The sequence below is a fragment of the Calonectris borealis genome, chromosome 17 (genome assembly GCF_964195595.1).
Source record: "Calonectris borealis chromosome 17, bCalBor7.hap1.2, whole genome shotgun sequence".
Classification (NCBI taxonomy): domain Eukaryota; kingdom Metazoa; phylum Chordata; class Aves; order Procellariiformes; family Procellariidae; genus Calonectris; species Calonectris borealis.
The window spans coordinates 15,513,686-15,534,725 of NC_134328.1; the positions used below are offsets into that span (position 1 = coordinate 15,513,686).

General features: G+C 47.7%; 1 protein-coding gene across 1 annotated transcript in view; it reads left to right on the forward strand.

Annotated features, from left to right (window-relative positions):
- The first annotated feature begins 287 nt into the window (after window positions 1–287).
- Window positions 288–21,040, forward strand: part of COL20A1 (collagen type XX alpha 1 chain) — a 46,775-nt gene continuing 26,022 nt past the window's right edge. The window contains exons 1-17 of the mRNA XM_075166102.1: window positions 288–360; window positions 2,790–2,900; window positions 4,283–4,426; window positions 4,668–4,826; window positions 5,686–5,886; window positions 7,154–7,309; window positions 8,038–8,157; window positions 8,334–8,498; window positions 10,065–10,229; window positions 11,588–11,760; window positions 12,422–12,551; window positions 13,078–13,223; window positions 15,064–15,187; window positions 15,659–15,798; window positions 16,014–16,143; window positions 16,655–16,797; window positions 17,926–18,058. Coding sequence (XP_075022203.1) covers window positions 288–360; window positions 2,790–2,900; window positions 4,283–4,426; window positions 4,668–4,826; window positions 5,686–5,886; window positions 7,154–7,309; window positions 8,038–8,157; window positions 8,334–8,498; window positions 10,065–10,229; window positions 11,588–11,760; window positions 12,422–12,551; window positions 13,078–13,223; window positions 15,064–15,187; window positions 15,659–15,798; window positions 16,014–16,143; window positions 16,655–16,797; window positions 17,926–18,058 — 2,413 coding nt within the window. The remainder of the gene's footprint in view (window positions 361–2,789; window positions 2,901–4,282; window positions 4,427–4,667; window positions 4,827–5,685; window positions 5,887–7,153; window positions 7,310–8,037; window positions 8,158–8,333; window positions 8,499–10,064; window positions 10,230–11,587; window positions 11,761–12,421; window positions 12,552–13,077; window positions 13,224–15,063; window positions 15,188–15,658; window positions 15,799–16,013; window positions 16,144–16,654; window positions 16,798–17,925; window positions 18,059–21,040) is intronic.

Genomic DNA, 21,040 nt, shown 5'->3' on the forward strand with positions numbered 1-21,040 from the left:
TCAAAGCCTACTCCCCATCAGGTGTATAAACTCTATTTAGTACTGGTCCAAGGCATTGAACAGCTGTATTGAAGAGACCAAGAATGTAAAATAATATATAGGAATTGCAGGAAAATTCAGATGTGCTTCTCCATCCACTCTTTCAGTGCTGTCAGTGATGTATAGAGCTGTAGATCTCAACTTGTGGTCCTTTAACTGAGGACTGCAAAAACCTAGGTATTGTCATGGTGAAATGTAACTTTTAATTCTCCTTCCTGATGTTTGCCTTCTCGTAGCTCCTGGTCACCATGCTGATTCGCACTTATTTCTTTTTTGCCTGCCTGCCTGTGGCGAGCCATGTCTGGGGACGAGTGGGCCAAGGTAAGGAGCGCTCCTGCCCTTGCTCTGGGCAATTCCCTAAGGTTTGGCTGTCACCTGGGTTACCTTACCCAGCCCGAGCCCTTCCCGTGGGCAGTGGCACTGCATCCGAGGGACATTCCCAATCACACGCAGGATTTCAGGGGACTGCTGTGCTCTGGTGTCTGTTGGGGAAGCTCCAAACAGCCCGTTCCCACACATGAAGAGCACCGGGAGATCAGGGGGCCCATTTGGGGAGAATATCTCGATCCCTCCCCGCCCTGCAAAGCTTGTCCTCATCACTGGCAGCAGTTCAGCATGCCGCTCCCTCGCGCCAGGAATGCATTTCAGCCTGTATAAGCAATAAAGGGTGCGTATGTGATCTGCAAATGGAGCTTGAGAAATAGGAGGAAAAAGCGGTCTTGCTTCTCTTAGTCACTGCATCTGTCCTGCACTCTGAAACTACTGCTTTGGACGTACATGGTGATACGTGGTGCAACATCTGGATAAGAAAGCATATGAGGTGCATTCCTCCTGTAACATATAGGGCTCCCATAGTCCATAAATGATCAGAAAATACCTATAACACCTCACCGTGGCCTTTCTGATGTTGAAGATCCACCTTTATATTGTGTTTGAACCTTCTGTGGAAGTGGTCAGCACAAAGGTTTCTAGAGAGGTGGTGGCACTCCAGTGTGTCTTCCAGACCAGCCTCTGTAGTTAAGTCTGGGCTTAACTCCCTGTCAGCTGGAGATCAAGGTTACAGCATCAAGTAGCGCACATCAACACAGGGCAGGGAAACAGTGGAGCTTTCATGGCACTGGGGTTCATTTGCATCCAGCACATAATGGGGCTTTAGAGGATGCTGTCCTTTCTGATCTGTCTGGGGACATTCTTGCCTTTTCAGCTTCCCGGCTCCTAGAGTGATGGCCGAGGAGCTGGACCACGCTTGACCAAAAGAAGACAGCTCCATGTTTAATCTAACTATGAATTCCCTTCATTGTTCCACGATCTTTTACCATTTCTCTTAGGCGTGATTCTGGGATTTTATTTTGCCCCTCACCCCTCTTCCCCATGTTTTCTTTCTTCCCCTTCAGATTTGCCTGGGTGAGATGTGAATCTGAGCTTTGTTTCCCCAAAATAGTTATCTGCTTGTTGGGCAGCCTGCAGGAAGTCTCCGCGAGGAAAGGTTAAGGCACAGATGTTGGGCTGAGACAAGCAAGTCCTCACTGCCAGCTCTCACTGCTTTCTTGGGCTGTGACTTCATGGCAAAGATGTCGAGAGACGTCTGGATGTCATGCAAGACCAGATTAGGGACCTGAGGAGTCCCGTGCAACACACAGTTTGCCAGCACTGAGCAAGACGCCCCAGGTCACCCTAAGCTTTTTTTTTATGAGTAATGGTAAAGGGAAAGAGGTTGGTAACAACTGCAAATGAGGGTGGGCATTTGAGCGCAGATGCTTATAGCGTGCAGGCAGAGGATGCGCTCACTCATTGCAAAGGCAGCTGTAGGTACAGTGTCAGGAAGGAGGGGAGATAAACCTGCTGAGTTGCCATCATATCCAGTCAAGTGAAAAAGTTTCCTACACTGACATTTGTACAACAGTACAGCTATGTTTTACCAAGGAATCATTGATTCAAGGAGTGACACATGAGTTCAGACATCTAGATGGGGTTTAAAAGATATCTGTGAAATCTGGAGATGATAAGGGAATGTGCTCTTTCTTCTTTTTACCGCCTTGTCTGATACTTTTTTCCTCAGGATTTGTCATTTAGTTTGCTGCTCCCTGCAGCATGATACAAGCTGGTGCCGATGAGTTATGGTCCTGCCAGGAACTGTTATTTACACTTTATCAGGTTTTCTTTCTTTTTTCCTCTTTTTTTTTTCTTTCTAAATCTAGCTGTTTCTTGGGGCTGCCTCTGAAATGATCTTTCTGCAGAAGTATGGGATCCATCACCTGGAGAATTTCTGTATTTCTCAGCAGCCCAAGCCTATTGAAGAGCCTCACTGAGCCCTTTTACCTATTTCCTGCCCTCCCATTCAGATGTTTGCGCTAAACACACTTGCTGAAACAAAACATTCTGTGTGAAAGCTCCTGGGAGAGTCCTCCAAGATGTGAGAGGTGCAGAGAAAGCCCTCACCTCTATGGCAGGCTGTTTTCCCTGTTTGCAGCAATATGTGTTGAGGTCTCATTTGAGCGCCGGAGAAGCTTCTCTTCATGTAGGGTGGAGGCTACAGATTTGCAGAGCCTCGTGGTAGAGGTGCAGGGCGACTGCAGGAGTTGTCGTGCAGCGTCAGGGGATGCTGAGGACTTGCATGGGGTGCTGAAGGTTTCCCCTGCGCTGCAACTGTTCCCGTGTCCGTAGAGCGGGCATATGTGGTGTTCTGTGGGTGCATATACAGAGGGAGGGATTGCATCCATAACAGCACGGGCACGTCTCCTCCTCCCCAGGGTCAGGCCGGCTGAAACTCACTGTCCTTTCTGAAGACAGGCTCCAAATGAAATGGAAAGAGACCGAAGGGAACATCAGTGGCTACAAAGTTCGGGTAAAGCCCATGGCAGGTATGTGCTAATGCGTTGGATGTCAAACCCAGCGGAGATTTGTGTATGAGAACCAGATTTGTGTCTGGTTCTTCTGTGGGAGCTCCCAGCTCTCCCCCCACCTGCAGGGACATGGGATGGGAAGTCCTTGACCCCATGTGTGTGTGGGGCTCCCTGCCCCGGCCGAGCTCCAGCTCTCCCTGACTTCGGACACTGAACCTCGTAGTTGGAAGGGCACGACTCCCTCGCAATGGTTGGAGCAACCTTAGTCTTGGCTGGCATTTGGTTTTCAGTTGCTGCTGCTCACCCAGCGAGCCGGATAAGGGAGCTGCCAAGCAGGAGTGCGTGCGGCAGAGCTCTTGTGATCATCCACCCACTTTTAGCTCAGCCCCCACCTGTTTCCCAAGTTGGAGCAGGAGGTTTCTCATTCCTTCCCTGTCCTGCACCTCCCTGCGCCTCAGCTTGGTGGAGAGCGATGAGCATCCCGGGAATGCAGGGAATCCCCGTTGGCACTCCTGGCACATGCCTGAGGCTTTCCCTCTCCATAGGCTTGGGAGCTCCGTCTCCAGCCCCAGGCATGAGCACAGGGATGGTGGGGTCAGAAACGCATCCATCTCCATAATTCGAAGCTTGTAGACCTTTCTTAATCAGAGGATTTCAGGGAGCTACTTTGCCTCTCTCCCTTTGTTTTGTGTAGCACAGAGACCGTGGTGCAGCATTGGCTGCTGCTTTGCAGAGCTGCCTTGCTCCATCTGCTCAATGCCGTGCCAGCACAGAAATGCCCCAGTTCCTGGCTGGTTGAGGCATCCCAGCCCCAGGACAGGTCCCACAGCCACAGGACATGGCTGGAGGGGTCTGGAGGCAGTGCTGGCCCCAGAAATGAGCTGTCTCCCCGCAGAGAGCAGCTGCCCTTGGGAGAGAGGGGGCTTGCAGAGGCAGCACAGCGAGAGTGGCTGGGATAAGTAGCATGAGTCCCAAGTGCCAGTGATGACTTCCAAAACCACCAAGCCACTTCCTCACTTTGTCATGTATGACCTCAAGCACATCAATTGTTTGGATGTTTTCATGAGCGGTATTTACTAATAATTGCCCCATCTTTACCCTCTGAAGACAGGCTTTTCACTCAGCAACTCCTTGAGAAGTTGGTGAGAGTTGCACTAATGCTGGATGGGAACTGGTTTTCCATTTTGGGCACGTATCAGGGATTTAAAAAAAACCTCAAACATTCTCAACTCTGGATTGGGAAAAAGAGTAAAAATCAGAGATCCACAAAATTAAAAAAAGAAATAGGAGTCGGCTGAGGTCCCTAGGCAGACATTCCCTGCATTTCAGTGGTGCTTTTGCTACTGTCAGTTTAAATATAAGCTCTAACTGTCTCTGAACTCGATTTCATCCCACCTCAGGGGACTCGGAGCAAGAAGTCATGCTGAAAACCAAGACTCCCAAAGCCACGGTGGGGGGGCTGAGCCCTACCAAGGAATACACGCTGCAGGTCTACGTGCTCAATGGCTCCCAGGAAGCCCTGTTTGCCAAGAGGAAATTTGTGAGTAAGTAGAGAGCATGACATTTTACCCTTCAGAGAGCTCCTAAGGCTCTTGGAGATGTGGTTCCGAAGGTCTCATCCTCCAGATTATGCCCTGTAGACTATGCTGCAGTCACAGAGCCTGTTACTCTTTTGGTTGGAAGGTTAGAAAGTGGGATGGTGAAGACCCAGGAGATGGAGGATGGACTGTGACTCACAGACCTGTCTAGATTGACTTTCTCTCCCTGGTTTTGGTCTTCCTACAGTACAGGAGCTAAAAAATGCATCCCAGACTAGAAGTAACCGAAGAAACTCAGGAGCTGTGTCAGGAAAGAATCTCACCTCTTCGGGGAGCTCAGCAGTTGAGCACAGTGAGGTGGCAGAGGCCACCCCACCACCCGTGAACACCCTCTTGACACAGCCAGGTGGGTGCACAGCCGTCCCTAAAACCACTCCCACCCTCCCCCTGCAACCCCTGCTTCATCAGGGACGTTCATTCAGTGAGAGACGCTAGCCCAGTCTCATCTCCTGCGTGCATCTCTGAACTACAGGAACACAGTAAGCAACCTAAAAATATTTGCCCCTCATGCCAGCCAAACTGTCCAGCCTGACAAAGCACATCCATGTGTTCCTGGGGCTGACAGGTATTCAAATTAAGCAGATACAGTCAAATCCTTCAACTGAGAACAGATCCTTTGAGAACAAGTGCTCCCAAAGCACTGGGGCTAACGATGCCTGGTTTCCTAGGCTGCAGATGGTCTACAAGAAGGTGTGAGCTCTCCCCTATGGCTGAGGACTGCATAGATTCTCATGTATCAAACAACAAGGTTTGCATGGGTTCAGAAAAACATTTATACATGTTGATGGAAGAAAGATCCATCAGGGCCATTATACAAAAAGCCTGGCACTAACACAGCATGGTTCTGAGACACAGATTGGTGAGGTCTGGAGAGTAGACTGGATATCAGGTACCATGGTATGTTTTCCCTGGTTTATATTTTATAAACATTCATTATTTTTCATCGTCAAAGATAATGGGAAGGACAAACTTTTGATATGATCCATTACTGACATTATTATTAACTCACGAGCCTGCTTGCAGCCCTCTCAGAGAGTCATGAGTGAAGATGGTCTCCTCTACCTACCTATTTGCAAAAGGTTGTAGGACTTTTATCCTCTCTGAGCCCCTAGACCTCTGCCAAATGTGGCTGAAATCAGCTGACGACTGCAGCAGGTTGCCATGCATAGCTAGGGACAATGGGTTATTTTCCCTTTGGAGCACAGCAAAGGACAGAGCTGAAAAGAAAAGGCAGAAGGGGACTCAGCCAAAGGGCTCAGGAGAAACCACAAGAAACCAGCCCGGCGCGGAGGCCAGCGTGACGGAAGCAACACCAACAACCACAAGATCATCCCAGCGCACTCCTGCAAGCTCGGAGCGGGAGTCTCTAGGAAAAGAAAAACCCACCAAGGATTCATTGAGGCGAGGTGAGAGGGGTCTCAAACATGTCTTGCTCCTTCTTCCCCACTGTTTTCCCTAAAGCTTGTTGAAATCAAGCCTTCCATTCCACTCTCTGTCACCAAGATTTTCAAGAGCACAAATGCTGCTGATAGTGCTTTTAATTGCTAGGCCATGCTTTGGGGAACTGTCAGGAATCACTGGAGAAGTTTGGAGTTCTGCAGAACATCACAGATTTTAAGATAAACTGGAGCTAGGCCAAAAATTCCTTCCAGACAGGTTAATTTATTGATTTGCCACTATTTTCTATATTCATGTTGCCAATATTCACGTTGCCAACTCCCTCTGCTTCTGAGAGATCCATGTAAGAGTTTGTATTCTTCAACAGACTCCCTAGCCATGGACCTTCCCAAGCCTTCAGAAGGGGAGGAGCGCATCAGTGATGTTCGTTACCCAACCTGCTCCACCTCCTGGACTTGTTCTTCATGTTTCACAGATAACTGATAGATGATGACCCTTCAGATTCATCAGCTGAGGCTATGGCAGGGCAGATGGCTCACAGCACTGTTGAAGTGGTGGGAATGGGATTGGCCAGAGCATCCTCATTTGGTCCCTTGAGACTAGTAGGAATCCATGGCTGTGAAAAGAGATAGGAGAGTAACCTCTTTGGAGCCCACCGAATCCTGATGGGATCATCTATTTCCCTCCACCAAAGATGGAAAATCCCCCATCCAAAAAATATTCAGGGAAGATGCATTTGATCAGCAACATGCCCTATCTTATCCTCTGTTAAGCTGCAGGCCTGGGGTGGGGAGAAAGGCAGGGCTTGAGTGTCTGTGATGCCAGCAGGTTTTTACGGAGAGACTGGATTTAATATAAAGCCACAAAATAATTATAGCCCACAGGGGATCTTGTGATGGAATGGAATTAAGCAATCACCTGCAATTCTTGGAGACTTAGGCTAGATAAAAGGGAAGCACTGGGCTGGGGCTGAGATGTAATGGAGCTGACAGCTTGCAGAGAGAAGTGCTTGGGTTAGGCACACGCTTCCTGACAGCTTTAACCCATTCTTTGCAGAAATGCAGCTGTGCACCATTTAATTTCTTGGGACTGAGATGGGTTACCCTTAGCCACGTGGTTTTCGCAAGATGCTGGGATGTGTCAGGCTGGCAGATGGTCCAATCCACCATCCAGACAAAGGCCTTACACTGCAGATTTACTTTTTATCTTAGAACTGAAGCAGTTTTTCCTCCTTTACAATCACTTCTCTCAATATCAGACCTTATCCCCCCCCAGGTTCCCAGTTTCAGTGTGACACATCTGCAATGACTGATATCGTCCTGCTTGTGGATGGATCCTGGAGCATTGGACGCAGCAATTTCAAGCTCATTAAGGAGTTTCTGAGCAATTTGATTTCCCCGTTCAGTATTGCCCATGACAAGATAAGAGTAGGTAGGACACTTTCCTGTTTCCTGACCTTGGGAAGTCCGTGTTCGAAGGGGCCTTGGTCTCTGTTCCTGTGGTTATGTGCTCTTTCGAGGAGAATTTATTCCTTTAGGGTGGGATCCTGCTTGCTGTTCTTGACAGCTTTTCCCATCTGGTAGCAAGCTCTGGCCTCTAGTGGCTGTAAGAAATAGCTGCACAGTGACCAGAAGCCATGTCTTCTGGGCAGCACCAGGTTGGGCGTCGATGCTGAGACACGTTTGGGATTTGCTGTCTACCTCTGACGAGGTGCTCAGCCTCCACAGCACTGCACAGACAGATGCGGTGGCAATGCTGCACTGAAGCTGCTTTGAGTTCAGCTAAGAACGGTGCTGCTTCCAGTTCTGAGTGATGCTAACGCTGGCCAGGCTGTACGTGAAATAGGAGTAAATCCTTCCTACTCCTTGCAGCCGACTAGTTTGACCCCCATTAACATTGAGACCTTATCAAATACTTCAGAGCATCACCACAGGGGTAAGTATCGCTGTACCCAGGGGGGTCTGAGGCACCACCTTGCTGCTTGCGTGACAAGGACCATGCAGAGAAGTGGAGCTAGAAACCAAATCTGCTCCCCCCCACTCCCTTTCATTATTCTGTGTCATCCTCCCATGGCAAGCCTGACACCGCCTCCCCAAAGTGGGTCTCCTCTTGCAGCTTACCTTGGCTTGCGTGATGCCGATAGCGCTTGCCTTCCCCAGGGCTGTCCCAGTACAGCAGCGATCCCCGCACAGAGTGGGATCTGAGCGCTTACTCTACGAGGGACCAGGTGCTGGAGGCCGTGAGGAATCTGCGGTACAAGGGCGGCAACACCTTTACAGGTAACTCCATCTCACAGGTCTCTGCTAAATGGTCTGTGCAACTGCAGTGGGGGAAGCTGTTCCCATGGGATAACGTCCTCCATGGGGACCAAGGCCACTGGGGGCAGAGAAAAGAGTAAAGGCGGGGGGTTTGTCTGCAAGGCTGTAGCACACCATCCATCTCTGCTCCTCCCCAGGTCTGGCACTGACCCACGTCCTGGAGCAGAATCTGAAACCAGATGCTGGTGCCCGGCTGGAGGCCGAGAAGTTGGTAATACTCCTGACTGATGGAAAATCCCAGGATGATGCCAACCTGGCTGCTCAGACCTTGAAAAACCTGGGCATAGAGATATTTGCCATTGGTAAGATCACAGCCATCGGTAAACCATAGGACAAAGCCAACCTACTTTTGATCTTCCTCAAATTGAAGATTATGTTCCCTCAACTTTGATAGAAGCATCCTGAGGCTGTAAAACTAAGGTAGTGGGTAAGACTTCATTACATTGTGGCTAATATGAAAATTAACTCATTTATTCAGCACAGGTAGTCTCTTCAAATGGTAGAAGAAAGAACATTCATTGTTTAGAAAGAACATTCATTCACATGAGAGATTTCACACCTCCCATCTAAAGACCTTTGTGAGCCTCAGAGACCTGTGCCATGAGAACAATATTCTCAGCTGTGGAATTAGGCAAGAGAACATCGTATTGGGGAGGGCAGGAGACCTCCTTTATAATTACTGCCTCTCACAACTTTCCATTTCTCTGAATAATAACATTATCTGCTCTTCACTATCCTGCAGCAATAATGAGACACAAAATGGCCTTGAGCAGCTCTGTCCTTGATGACTACGTGAGTCTGCTAGAGACTAATACATGAGCAATAAAATTACATAGAAAACTTCCCTGAAATTGCAATCCCCAAAACTTTAAGTGCTAATTTATGTCGGGAACACACAAGCAAGGGTTTATTGCATAGGATTATGTAGTGACGTGGCTGGCACCGTGATTCCTTTCACGGACTGTGTGGAGCTGCTGATCGTCAGTTGTATGTTGTGGAACACAACAGACTAACATCTGTGAACCTGAAATCACTTGGAGATCTGTTCCTGGCTCAGCTCCTGTTCCCCTCTGGTTAGAGGAAGATCATGGTGTTTGGTCCTGTTGTTTAGACATCAGGACCTGAGTATTAATCGCAATAGCGCCTTGGTTCTCACTGCAAGAGCAAGGAGGAGGCTAGCAAAGATGTTAAAGTAATGGTCTTGGACTTGAGAAACCAGGTGGGATCCCCGTCTGGCAATGGTACTGCTTGGGCAACGCTAGGGCAACCTTGAGCCTAGCACTGGGAAGGAAAATGTGGAGCTTGATCTGCAGAGGGTTAATGAGGATGGGGAGCAGAAGGATAGGGATGGAGGATGCTCTGTGATGGTGAAGTTCTGCTAAATAAACGGTCTGCTTTTTGCTCATCCCTGACTCTCTTGAAATGCAATGTGATGTTCTGATGAACAACAGACTCTCTGTGGGGAGTGCTGGCACCTCATAAATATAAAATTGTTGTTTATTCATTCACTCCTTCCCCCATTTATGTCAACTGCCTCTTAGGGTGAAAAATATCTGCCTTCCTGGTAGCAAAGCCTGCAAGTGATGAGGAGGCAGGAAAACAGGAGGAGGATTCACTGGACGGTCTCCAGGCCACAAAAGACGTTCTGAGCCCACAGAGTTGAAAGCCCTTCACAGGCTGGATTGAGGCTGTCGCTGCAGGAAAGCCCAAGGCCGTTCTGAGACACCACCACCCCACTGAAATGACTGGCAGGCTCTGCTTGGAGAGCAGGACGATGGTGGACCCTGAACAAACAACATACAAGCAGGAGGCAGAAGTTGCTCCTCTCTGGGGAGTTTTCTTAGTCTCGTTCTCTGCTCTGGTTGCAGGGGTGAAGAACGCGGACGAGGCAGAGCTGAAGCAGGTGGCCTCGGAGCCGCTGGAGCTCACGGTGTACAACGTGCTGGATTTCCCGCTGCTGAGCTCTCTGGTTGGCAGGCTCACCCAGGTCCTGTGCACCAGGATCAAAGAGAAGAGCAACAAGGAAAACGCAGGTGAAGTGAAACCTCCTCAGTGAGGGCTGAGCTTCCTTCTGTTTGCCATCCACCTTCCTTGCCATCAGGATTGACCCTTTCTCATACCTTTGTCTCCATGAGCTCCACCACCCTGTCAGCACCACCTAACCCTTCTCCTCCAGTACTGATCTCCTTGCTCAGCCCTCTTGCTGCCTGACAATGGTCCTTGCCACCTCAATGTCTTGGTCAGTTTCTCCTGTGATCGTTGTCTTCTACAAGACCCTCTGGATGCAGTTCTTCCACTCTCACTCTACTGCAGGATCCCTGCTGCCTCTAAAAGTCACAGAGAGATGTTACCTGTAGAGGTTTCCATTCTGATGCTTGTGGTTTAGATATCTGCTTTTGGCCTGTGAGCCGATCCATGCAACAGCCATTTTTACCAGGGGTTTGGATAACTCTTGGTGGATATAATCACCTAATGACAGTAACTACCATTGTAGGGAAGAGGGGGCTTCTTTTCCTTCTTCCATTATCATATGGTATGACAAATGCGTTGTAACACCTCCTTTTCTGAATTTCTCCCAACCCAAGGAAGGCAGAAAAAAACAAAAGAGCTAATTTGAGAATATATTAGAGAAAGTGTATGGAAGAAATGTTGGAGGTAGGAAGAGGAGATAATAAAACACCTAAACACATTTTTTTTTTTTTCCCCTACACTTTACTTTAAATGATGGATCTCCAAGGCATTTTCAAGTTAAAACCAAACAGCCTATTTCTTTCCTTTGCTGGAGAGCAGCTTGTATGATGAACAAGAGTGTGAAGAACCTCTCCAGATGTTAGCTTAGATCCTCAGGAGAAATACCGTGTACAAAGTATCGTTCCATCTCTCTGTAAGGGTGGCCTTAGGAGAATGGGAAAGTCAGACTTTCCCACATATTTTTATTTTAATGCTCTGGAGATTTATATAAATAAATTGATTCATCCTTATTAATTTGTACTTGTTTGATATAATTAGGCATTTTTCAAAGGTGCAGATTAGGCTAAAGAAAGATGGGCTGCTCAAAGAAGAAACAAAAATAACTTTTGTTTGTTCAGTTTGACAAATTTTCATGATTGAGGAAAGCTGGGTCATCTTTTGGTTACAGCCAAAAATTCAGGCTTGTGTTGAAAAAATATTCCCAGGACCCAGCAAAATACACAGCCTGTTCTCTATGGAGTATTTATGCTCTTTGTATGCCCAGTTTTTGAATATTTATTTCAGAGCAGTTTGGAACAGTTTCTATAGGGAAGGAGACTGTAACTTGATTTGAAAAATGTCACTCATATTTACGAACTAGAAAGTACATTTGGCATGAGAAGTCTGAATGTAAGAAAGTAACTGTGTTTTTAATTCCTAGGCAGCACTGTGAAAGATATCCCTGTGAACACGGGTCCCCAGCTGAGCCCAACGGACCTTAAAATATCAGCTGTGACCTCTAAGAGCATGCACTTGACCTGGAGTCCTCCTCCGAGACCACCAAAGAAATATCGGATTGTGTATTTTCCATCTAAGGGTGGTATCCCCAAAGAGGTGAGAAACCTTTCTCTGGACATCTGAGACTGCAGTATCTTCCAGATGGTGGCTGGGAATCTAAGTAGACTTGAGTAGACAATGAGATGAAGGTAGAGGTGCAGTTCTTGTGGGACATTAGCTAAAGCCAGAGATGAAATTAAATGCACACTGAGTGTAAATGTGATCAGCTGATAGGATGACAAGGTAGAAGAGGACGTCAGATAAATATCATCTTGCTAGAAATACTGCAAGCCATGCCGATGCCAATTTTTCTCTTATGCAATGTTATCCCCTCCCTAAAGCATCTGTTTTGACTCAGAGAGGACACACAGGTACACAGAGCCATCCAAGGATGCTCCTCTGGGATGGATATGACTTAGAAAAGCAAATCCAAACTGTTGATGGATTTCCATTGATTTCAGTGAGAGCGTGATTAGATTGTGCTTGGTGTTTGCACAGATCCCAGCCTTAGAGGACAGGAATGATTATTGCCTCTTACCTCTATATTTTGAGGAGATGCTAGCTGGCACAAAATTCAGAGGGCAACTGGACTTCACGTTTCTGGTCACAGATCTGCCACAAAGAAGTCACGCTTGCTAGGGAAGGCCAGTTCAGCCATTCCTTTGCTAAAGAGTGGCTAGCATCTCCTGTTCTTGACAGCCCTCCTTTGTGCTTTCAGGTGGTTTTGGATGGAGCAGTCTCCTCTTTGCAGCTTTCCAATCTGACCTCGCACACGGAGTATCTGGTGTCGGTGTTTCCTATTTACGACACAGTTGTTGGGGATGGGCTGAGAGGCGTCACCTCCACATGTAGGTCATGAGTAGAAAGAATTATGCTGATGCATGGTTATGATAGGTGAACAAAGCTCTTTTTTTGCGACCATCTCAGATTGGAGCCTGGCATTGTATTTGTCCCCCTCCCTCAAGTTCAGTCTGTCTACAGCTATCTCCATCTACGGAGATGTTCAGAACTTGACCAGACAAGACCCTGAGCAACCTGCTCTAATTTGGCCCTGCTTTGAGCAGCACTTTGTATCAGAGACCTTCAAGGGTCCCTTTCCACCTACGTCATTCTGCAAAGGAGACCACTGTGGTGAGCTCCCCCTGACATGGCAGTAACACACCATGCTAGAAGTATCTTGCAACCACGTTTTTATCCCTGGGCTCCAAATGAATTAAACTTATTCTTTGTAAAGTGGCAGCTCCACTGTGTTAGATGTGGGGTAGATGTCCACCAGCTTGCAGTAGCTGTTGCAAAGCCAGGTCACCTCTGGGGTTTGAGCCTTTGCAGACCTCATACACTGAAGATATCTTTCTGCCTTGTTTTTCCCTTCAGTGCCTTTGTCTTCCCCTCGTTCCCTGCGCGTCTCTGAGCTGAGCCACAACAGTATCAGGCTGAGCTGGAAGGCAGCCCAGGGAGCCACGCAGTACCTGGTGCTCTGCTCCGCAGCCCCCGACGGAGCAGAGGACTATACGACAGAGGTAGAGTTAATGAGAATAACGACAAGTATTTTTTTTTCTCTGGCTGGGCTGAGTTTAGTTCCAGCTGTAACCTCTGTGAATTGGTATCATGCGTTCAAAAAAAATAAAAAGTGTTGGCATTATTGCCAGCAACATCTCTCATGGAAGGTTTTTTTTTTTATGGTGTATCTCAAAGTGATTTATACCTGTGAGGGTTTCACGTGGGAAATTAAGGCATAGGGAGACAACATACCTCATGGGGCCCTGGAAACCCAGGCACTGAACTCACATCTCTGCAGCCCCCAATGTAATTGCTGTATCCTTGAGGCTGTACGTAAATGTCTTTGCTTTGTTTATCTTAAAATGTTAATTGAAAGCTTGTTAGGGCAGTTTTCGCTGACCTCTAAAAACAGACCTATGATGCTGCATAAGAATAAAACAACGCTCAATGAATAGAAAATTCTTTAACACATCTAAAACATCTAAGACCCCTTTGTAATGTGTGCATTTTAATGAGTTCTCTGGAGTACCTGTAGGCTGAAGATAAGAATTAAAAAAAAAAAAAAGAGGAGTAGGGGGAACATGTATTGCCTCTTTTGACTCAGATTCCCCCCTGAATGCACAGCAATAGGAGAAATTGCACAATGGTTTTCAAAACAGCAATTAATGCTTATACTCTGCTTTCAGTGCATAATTGTGTTTTTTTAAGATTCAGAATGTTTGAAGAGAGACCAAAGTTTAAAATTGTATTTTAACATATTAGAACATTTCTGCAGTTACCTGACCTACGCACGGTAAGAGCGCAATGCTCTAAGGCTGTGGGATGTCTGCAAAACCAGCATTAAAATGTCCCCAGCCTTTCATAAAACTGTGCTCCGTTGTGTGCAGACTCCTGAAAGTCTCTGGGGTGCATTTCTGCAGCGAGGAGGAGAGCTGTGGCCGTGCTGTGTTAGCGGCAGGTGGCAGCAGCCCGTCTGCTATGGGTCTGCTTGCAGCAGGTAGCTCTTCTGCAAGAGCTTTCCATGTGTCTGAGCGAAGATCACATCTCTCAATGCCCCCTGATCTAACCCAGAACAACAGCATCATCATCTCTGTGTGAGGGACATCTCTGTGTTTTAGGCCCCTCACTCCAAGAAGGACGTTGAGGTGCTGGAACGTGTCCAGAGAAGGGCAACAAAGCTGGTGAAGGGTCTGGAGCACAAGTCTGATGAGGAGCAGCTGAGGGAACTGGGGTTGTTTAGCCTGGAGAAGAGGAGGGTGAGGGGAGACCTCATCACACTCTACAACTACCTGGAAGGAGGTTGTAGTGATGTGGGGGTTGGTCTCTTCTCTCAAGTAACTGTGATAGGACGAGAGGAAATGGCCTCAAATTGCACGAGGGAAGGTTTAGATTGGACATTAGGAAAAATTTCTTTACTGAAAGAGTGGTCAGGCCTTGGAACAGGCTGCCCAGGGAGGTGATTGAGTCACCATCCCTGGAGGTATTTAAAAGACTTGTAGATGAGGCGCTTAGGGACATGGTTTAGTGGGCATGGGGGTGTTGGGTTGACGGTTGGACTCGATGATCTTAGAGGTCTTTTCCAACCTTAATGATTCTATGATTCTATGACTTTCACCTCTGCAGACCAGGGCAGGAGAAGGTGATGTGTACCCCCAACATGCTTGGTGTCCCTTGGGAAGAGTGGCAGAGCACTGACTACTATAGAGCACCTACCCAAGCGGTGAAGTCCCAAAGTGGAGAAATTCCCTTAGTGTAATCAAAGGGACTTTGACCTATGTCTCTGTAAGGTCTTGCTCTGTTGAGGGCATTGGTGGGTACCCCAGACCTGAAGGGTACCCCAAAACATCTCTCTGTTGACAGGTGAAGGTGGCCCAGCCTGAGGTCCTGCTGGACGGGTTGCTGCCCAGCACGGAGTACTCTGTTGCAGTGTATGCGTTGTATGGGGAAGATGCGAGTGATCCAGCCAGCATCCAGGAAACCACCTGTAAGTGCTGCTGCTGCTTACTGGGTTGTTATTAACACTCAAGGCAGGAGAGACGTGTTAAATGAGGTGCTTCCCATATTGTGCTTGTGGCTTGTAAACACGCTGCCGTTTCCCTGCCTGATCTTAAGCAAATATTGGTCCCTGAGGGGATCTCTAATTATATGGCAAGCTGTGAAAAAGGAGTGATTTTCCCCTGGTAAAAAAGGACTCCTGAAAGAGCTGTTTCCTGAGGTCTTTGTTGTCTGGGGAGAAAAAGGGGATTATTTAGCTGTTTCTTCACCTAGAGCCCGGGTAGCCTTTCATGACATCCCAGAGGCATGTAGTAGCGACATAAAGAGAATATTTTCCCATGTGGTGAGTGAGTCTCTTAGCTCAAGGTGGGGTCATGTCAAAGCAGCAGGAGGCAACCGGTGGCATTGCCGTTGTGCTGCCTGTGAAACCTCGGAGTGCTGTCACCAACTGTTGTTGCAGTGGCCTTGAGTCCTCCCAGATATCTGAGCTTCTCCGAGCTCAGCCACGCATCCGTTCGAGTCAGCTGGGAGGCTGCGTCTTCGACCGTGAAATCTCACCGTGTCACCTATGTTTCTAGCAGAGGGAGCAACACTGGGGAGGTGAGTCCTCAAGGGGTTGGTAGAAGGAAAAGAAATTTGGGAGGACAGATACTGCCCTGTACTCCTTCAGCTGCCCGGTTCAGGGAGGGCTTATTTGCTGGCAGTGTTTTAACTCTGAAACGGGCAGTTTGGATGCAGTTGCCACCCATGTGCTAACCCCCCTGCAGCTGTCCCCATGCTCCTCTCCTAATGCTCATACAACTCCTCCACTGCAGGTAGAGGTTCCTGGCACTGCAACATCCACTGTCCTGAGACCTTTGTCCTCCCTCACCCAATACTTCATCAGTGTCCGATCTACATATGATGAAGGGGACTCCTTTCCAATTACCGGCAACGTTACCACCTGTAAGTTGGTCCCAGTAACAGGTGACAAAATTGGCTTGTGTGTGTCTGAACCAGGACGCTTTGAAGCTGCTTTGCCCAGCAGCTTATGGCCAAAACCCTCGCACAAAACCCAGATGACTGTTGTTCTTTGCGTGTGAACAAGTCCAACTGCATTACGTTTAAAATGAGGTGGAAGGAATAAAGAAAGGAAGCAAATGAAGAAAAAGCATGATGTATCACTAACCTCTGTGTCCTTGAGAGCCCTCCTAGCCTTCTCCCCTTTACAATACCAGCGTGGTATGTGTCCTCTCCACAAATGAGATAATCCTCCTTAATTAGGGTTTTAAAAATAATTTACCCCTTTCTGTCCTGATGGCTGTTGTCATACGGGTCTGAAGAAGTGAAAGACAGGCTGGTCTCAGACATTTGCCTGGTTGATGTTTTGCTCCCCGACCATCTGCTCCCCACCTTGGCTCTGTCAAGGCGCTGTCAGTGCCTGTGCTTCAGCTGGTTTTCCTTCTGCATCCCTCAGTAAAGGTCCCCCCGCCACGTGCACTGAAGGTTACCGAGCTCTCCGGGAACAGCCTTCGACTGCAGTGGGAAGCTGTTGCTGCCTCTGATGTGGTTGTCTATCAGATAAAATGGAGCACAGTCGGTGGAGAGAAGCCTCAAGAGGTACAGACCCATGCACAGCTCTGGGGAGGCTGGGTTGGCTTTGTGCCTGCTTGATGGCTCTGAACTCACCTGCAAAAGTGGCATAGGGAGGTGCAAAACTATTCGGGTTAATGCACTCAAGAAATTAAACAGGTCAGCACCCAGCCAAAGGAGCCTATGGAATAAAACAGGGTCTGTCCTGGGTCTGGCTCTGTTCAGTGGAGCTGTCACCTTGAGTGCTGGAAGTGGGAGGGACAGCGGGACAGCAGGGACGGAGTCCTACAGGCTCTGGGAAGATTGCAGAAGTGTTCTGGAAAATCTCAAGGATGAAATTCAATAGGGACAAGCAGAAGGTATTAAGCTTAGGCAGGAATAATTAACTACAGGTATACAGGATGTAGAACAAATAGCTAAGAAGCAATTCAGTAGAAAAAGATCTGGGGTTGCAGAGAATCACCAGCCCACAATGTCAAGTTGTTGTGGAAAAGACAAAGATAATACTCAAGTATTTATAGCTAGAGGTATTACCTCTAAGACAGGTGAAGCAAATTTTTCTTTTCCTCAGTGCTGGTAAGCACTGACTGCTTCTTGGGATACTGCTCCTCAAGAAGGATGAGATCCAACAGAGGAGCACACAGAGGAGAATGACCAGAGACAGAGCTGGTGCAGGAGGGGCAGAGATGGACCAGGTGACCTCTTCCATCTCAAGCCCCTATTTTCAGTATGAGTGCAAACAGCAGTTGAAGTCAGTTGAATATACAAGTCCCTCATACAGTGCTTCACATTTGGGCTAAAATAGGGGTGTATTGGGGCTTCTGTCCCCAGCACATCTAAAAGCTGGAAACTGAGCAAAGGGATTTCATGCTCAGGGCAGGTTGACTGCCTTGTGTCAGAGCACCGCGTTGTGATACTGAAGTAGCTGCTAAATGTAACTGGGCAGCAATACATGGGCATCTACTCTGCATTAATCAGGGCTGGAATTTTGCCTTTGCTTAGATGCGTGCAACCCACAACAGTAGACTTTGTCCCCAGAGCCCAGTGCTAACTCATCTGTGCCTACGGGCAACCTGAGAGACAGACACTTGGGTGGCATGAACTAGCTTGGGGATGCCTGGGAACTCGACTGACTCATTTCTTCCCCTGCTGCAGCTCTCCATCGCTGGAAATGTGGCAACTGCTGTCCTGCCAGGCTTGCAGAAGAACACTGACTATAAAATATCCATCTGGGCCTATTACAAAGACGGTGCTCGAAGTGACACAGTTTCTGTTCAGCACAGGACCAGTAAGTGATCAGTGCTCGGTATCCACAGCCTAGGGATAATAAACAGGGCATGGGATGCCTCAGAACCCATCACAGACCAGCAGCTCAGATCTGATCATCTCCAGCTCTGAAAACCCACACCTGAATGTCTGAAAGTGGCTAGAGATATTTAGCCTTCCATCTTAAAGTGTTCTGAATTTGTCCTGAGAAAAAGAGGCTGGGCAAACACAAGCAGGCTGGTGCATCTTATAGGCATCCGATACCCTTGCAACGTGTTTCATGTCGAATACATTGCTTTCCCCTGCTGCTTCTGTAGAGTGTATTGATGCAAATGAATTGGCTGTCTGTAGGGTGTTCAGCTGAACGTGTCACTGTGCTGCCTGATGGATGTTTCCTGTCAGTAAAACATTGTCTGTTAAGGAGGGTGAGGATTTCTTCAGCTACGTCATTGCTGAGCTGTGCTTCATCTGAGGGCACTTACAAAAATGAGAGAGAATCCTGCAGGCAGACTCTGCCTGGAAGCATTATCTAAATCTCGCTTTGTACAGGCAGGATATGAGGTTAAAAAGTGGCACTCCCAGAGGTCCTCTTAATTAATATTGCTTGTATAATGGCTTTGTTGGCAGTGAATGGAATACGATTCACTCAACTGCAGCAGTCCTCTCCTCCATCTTTCAGCTCTCAACCTCCTTTGCAGAATGGAATCATTTAGGCTGGTGTTGAACTGATGAAGCTCGGAGTAAATGGCGATCTGGGAATAAGAATGTCAGATTTTATTAATAATGAATAATAATAACATTTGTTTATATAAAACTACTTCAGGCAAGTACCTAGGAGCTGCATACTGACAAGAAAAAAAAATAATGAAAGCACCCTACAGGTATATAATGATAAAGGGACAATTAGAGCTGTTTAGAGGCTTTGGAAAATGAGCGGCTACGTTTTAAGCCATGAATTACAACATGTCAGTGGAGCTCCCTCAGCCCACCACGAACGGCGTGCCATGGTGCCCTTCTAGGCATATTTGAACAAGCTGGTCCTTGCTGGCGTTGGCATCCTGGTGGGACGTGGAAGGCAATTTGACTTCTGCTTGTTCCTGAACAAGGAACAAGGATGCCTTAGGGCTGTCAGACTTTGCCTTGCTGCATGATGAAAGCAAAACGCTCAGAGAAATCAGGTGGGCAGCTGGGCAGCCAAAGCAGAGTCTCGGTGCCTGGGTACTGCTGGTCAGTTTGCATGGAGAGTCGGGACAGTGCCACACACCTCTCAGGGCCAATGTTGACATGTGCAATCAATGTCTTTGATGGTGATTCCTTCTTTTTAATGTTTAAAGAAAGAAGTGCCCACAGGGGAGAAGTGGCACAGGAGAAGGAATGGATGATGATTTCCAGGAGGCAGTGCTGATCTTGGGCAGTTCAGAGGAAACTCATGGATGCCAGCAAGTTGAATAAGGCTTGTGCAATGGATGTATGGGAAGATGTGGCATTAGGCAGGACTCTGGGAAATTCGGGGATACGGTTATACTTCAAAACTTTACTGTTTCAAGCAAAAGCTACCATCTTATACTGTGCAATTATGAGTGGTTAGGATGTCTAGGGTCAATCTGCATGTCAGAGCTGGTGAATGGTAACTCATTCAGCTAGAGCATGGCAATCTCACACATGTGAGCGTGTCTCATCCTCTTCCATGTGAAGAACGAGAGAGCAGTTCGGATGGGAACTGCTGCTGAAGCTGGGCTGAGCCACCCTGGCTGACTTTGCACTGAAGTGGATTACAAAGTGCTTATGTGCCCCATTCCTCTAGCTAAGCTATGCCAGAAGCATCTCCAGCCTGGGGCTGATAAATATCTTCAGGTTCTTTGTCCAGCTCCTCAATAAGCTCTTCCTACCAGAGCATTCATTGCAAATAAAAAGCATTGAAATGTGGGGAAGAAGCTTCAACCCATGGCAATGAGGGAAAAAACATGACTTATATAATCATTGCAGATGAATATTTTGATAGATCGGACTCCAAGGTTTTACTTTTATTTGAAAATGTCCCTGTGATGCTGGTTAGACCCAAGAGCAAGCAGCCTGGGATTCCACCTATGGAGGAGCAGAAGTTCAAGAGGTAATCGAAGGCACAGATGGTGTCCTCTGTGACAGAGATGCTTCCTTCCTCCTGGGCAGCTTTGGGAAGTGACCTTTTCCCCTGGCTGTCAGATCCATGCCATCAAATTCTGCCGGGCCTGGGGGCTTTCCAGAATAAACCCAACTCAAAAGACTTTCCCTAACTTTCCTTTTGTTCACTTAAACAGAGTCTCCACTTACCTCAGTTGAAGGAAATAGCCAATGCAGCCAGCAAAGATGCAGATGTATAGCACAGCACTAATAATAGTGCTGTTGAAGTGACTTTACCTCCCACACTTGTTTTCTTCTCCGCTTTACCTTGCGGTGATGCACAGCAACAGCCTCCAGCCTGATTCAGCTGCCAGCAAACTTGGTTCAGCTTTACTAAAAGTAAGCTTATTTTATACAGAAAAGGGAAGGAGGATCAATGAAGGTGCAAATGATCTTCATTCAACCTGTGTTCTAAGGTGACCCTAGACTTTGCTGGGTGGGCAGAAGAGCCTTACAGGTAAAACTGCAGAACAGAAATCTCATAGCCTGGGTGTGTGTCCTTGACTGTCTTTAGGGCTCACCCATAATTTTTAGCCTCTTTTGAATAAAATGCTTCTTTTTCTCTGTCCAAGACTTCTGTGTCTTCACACCAGCATGGGTTCAAGGCCAGACACATGCATTTATGCAGAGCAAGATGCTGGTTGGAAACTAGCTGCAGGAGCAGATGACCCCACGGTCTTGAGCCCCGTGTTTGGACAGCGGAAGGATTTAGCCCCTTCTGCCTTTCTCTTACTAACTCTCAGCCCCTGCTCAGAGAAATCACTCCAGCATAACAGCCTCTGTCACCAGGTCCAGTCTGCTGCACAGCAGGACCCCGGGGAAAGAAATGCACTTACGTAGTTAA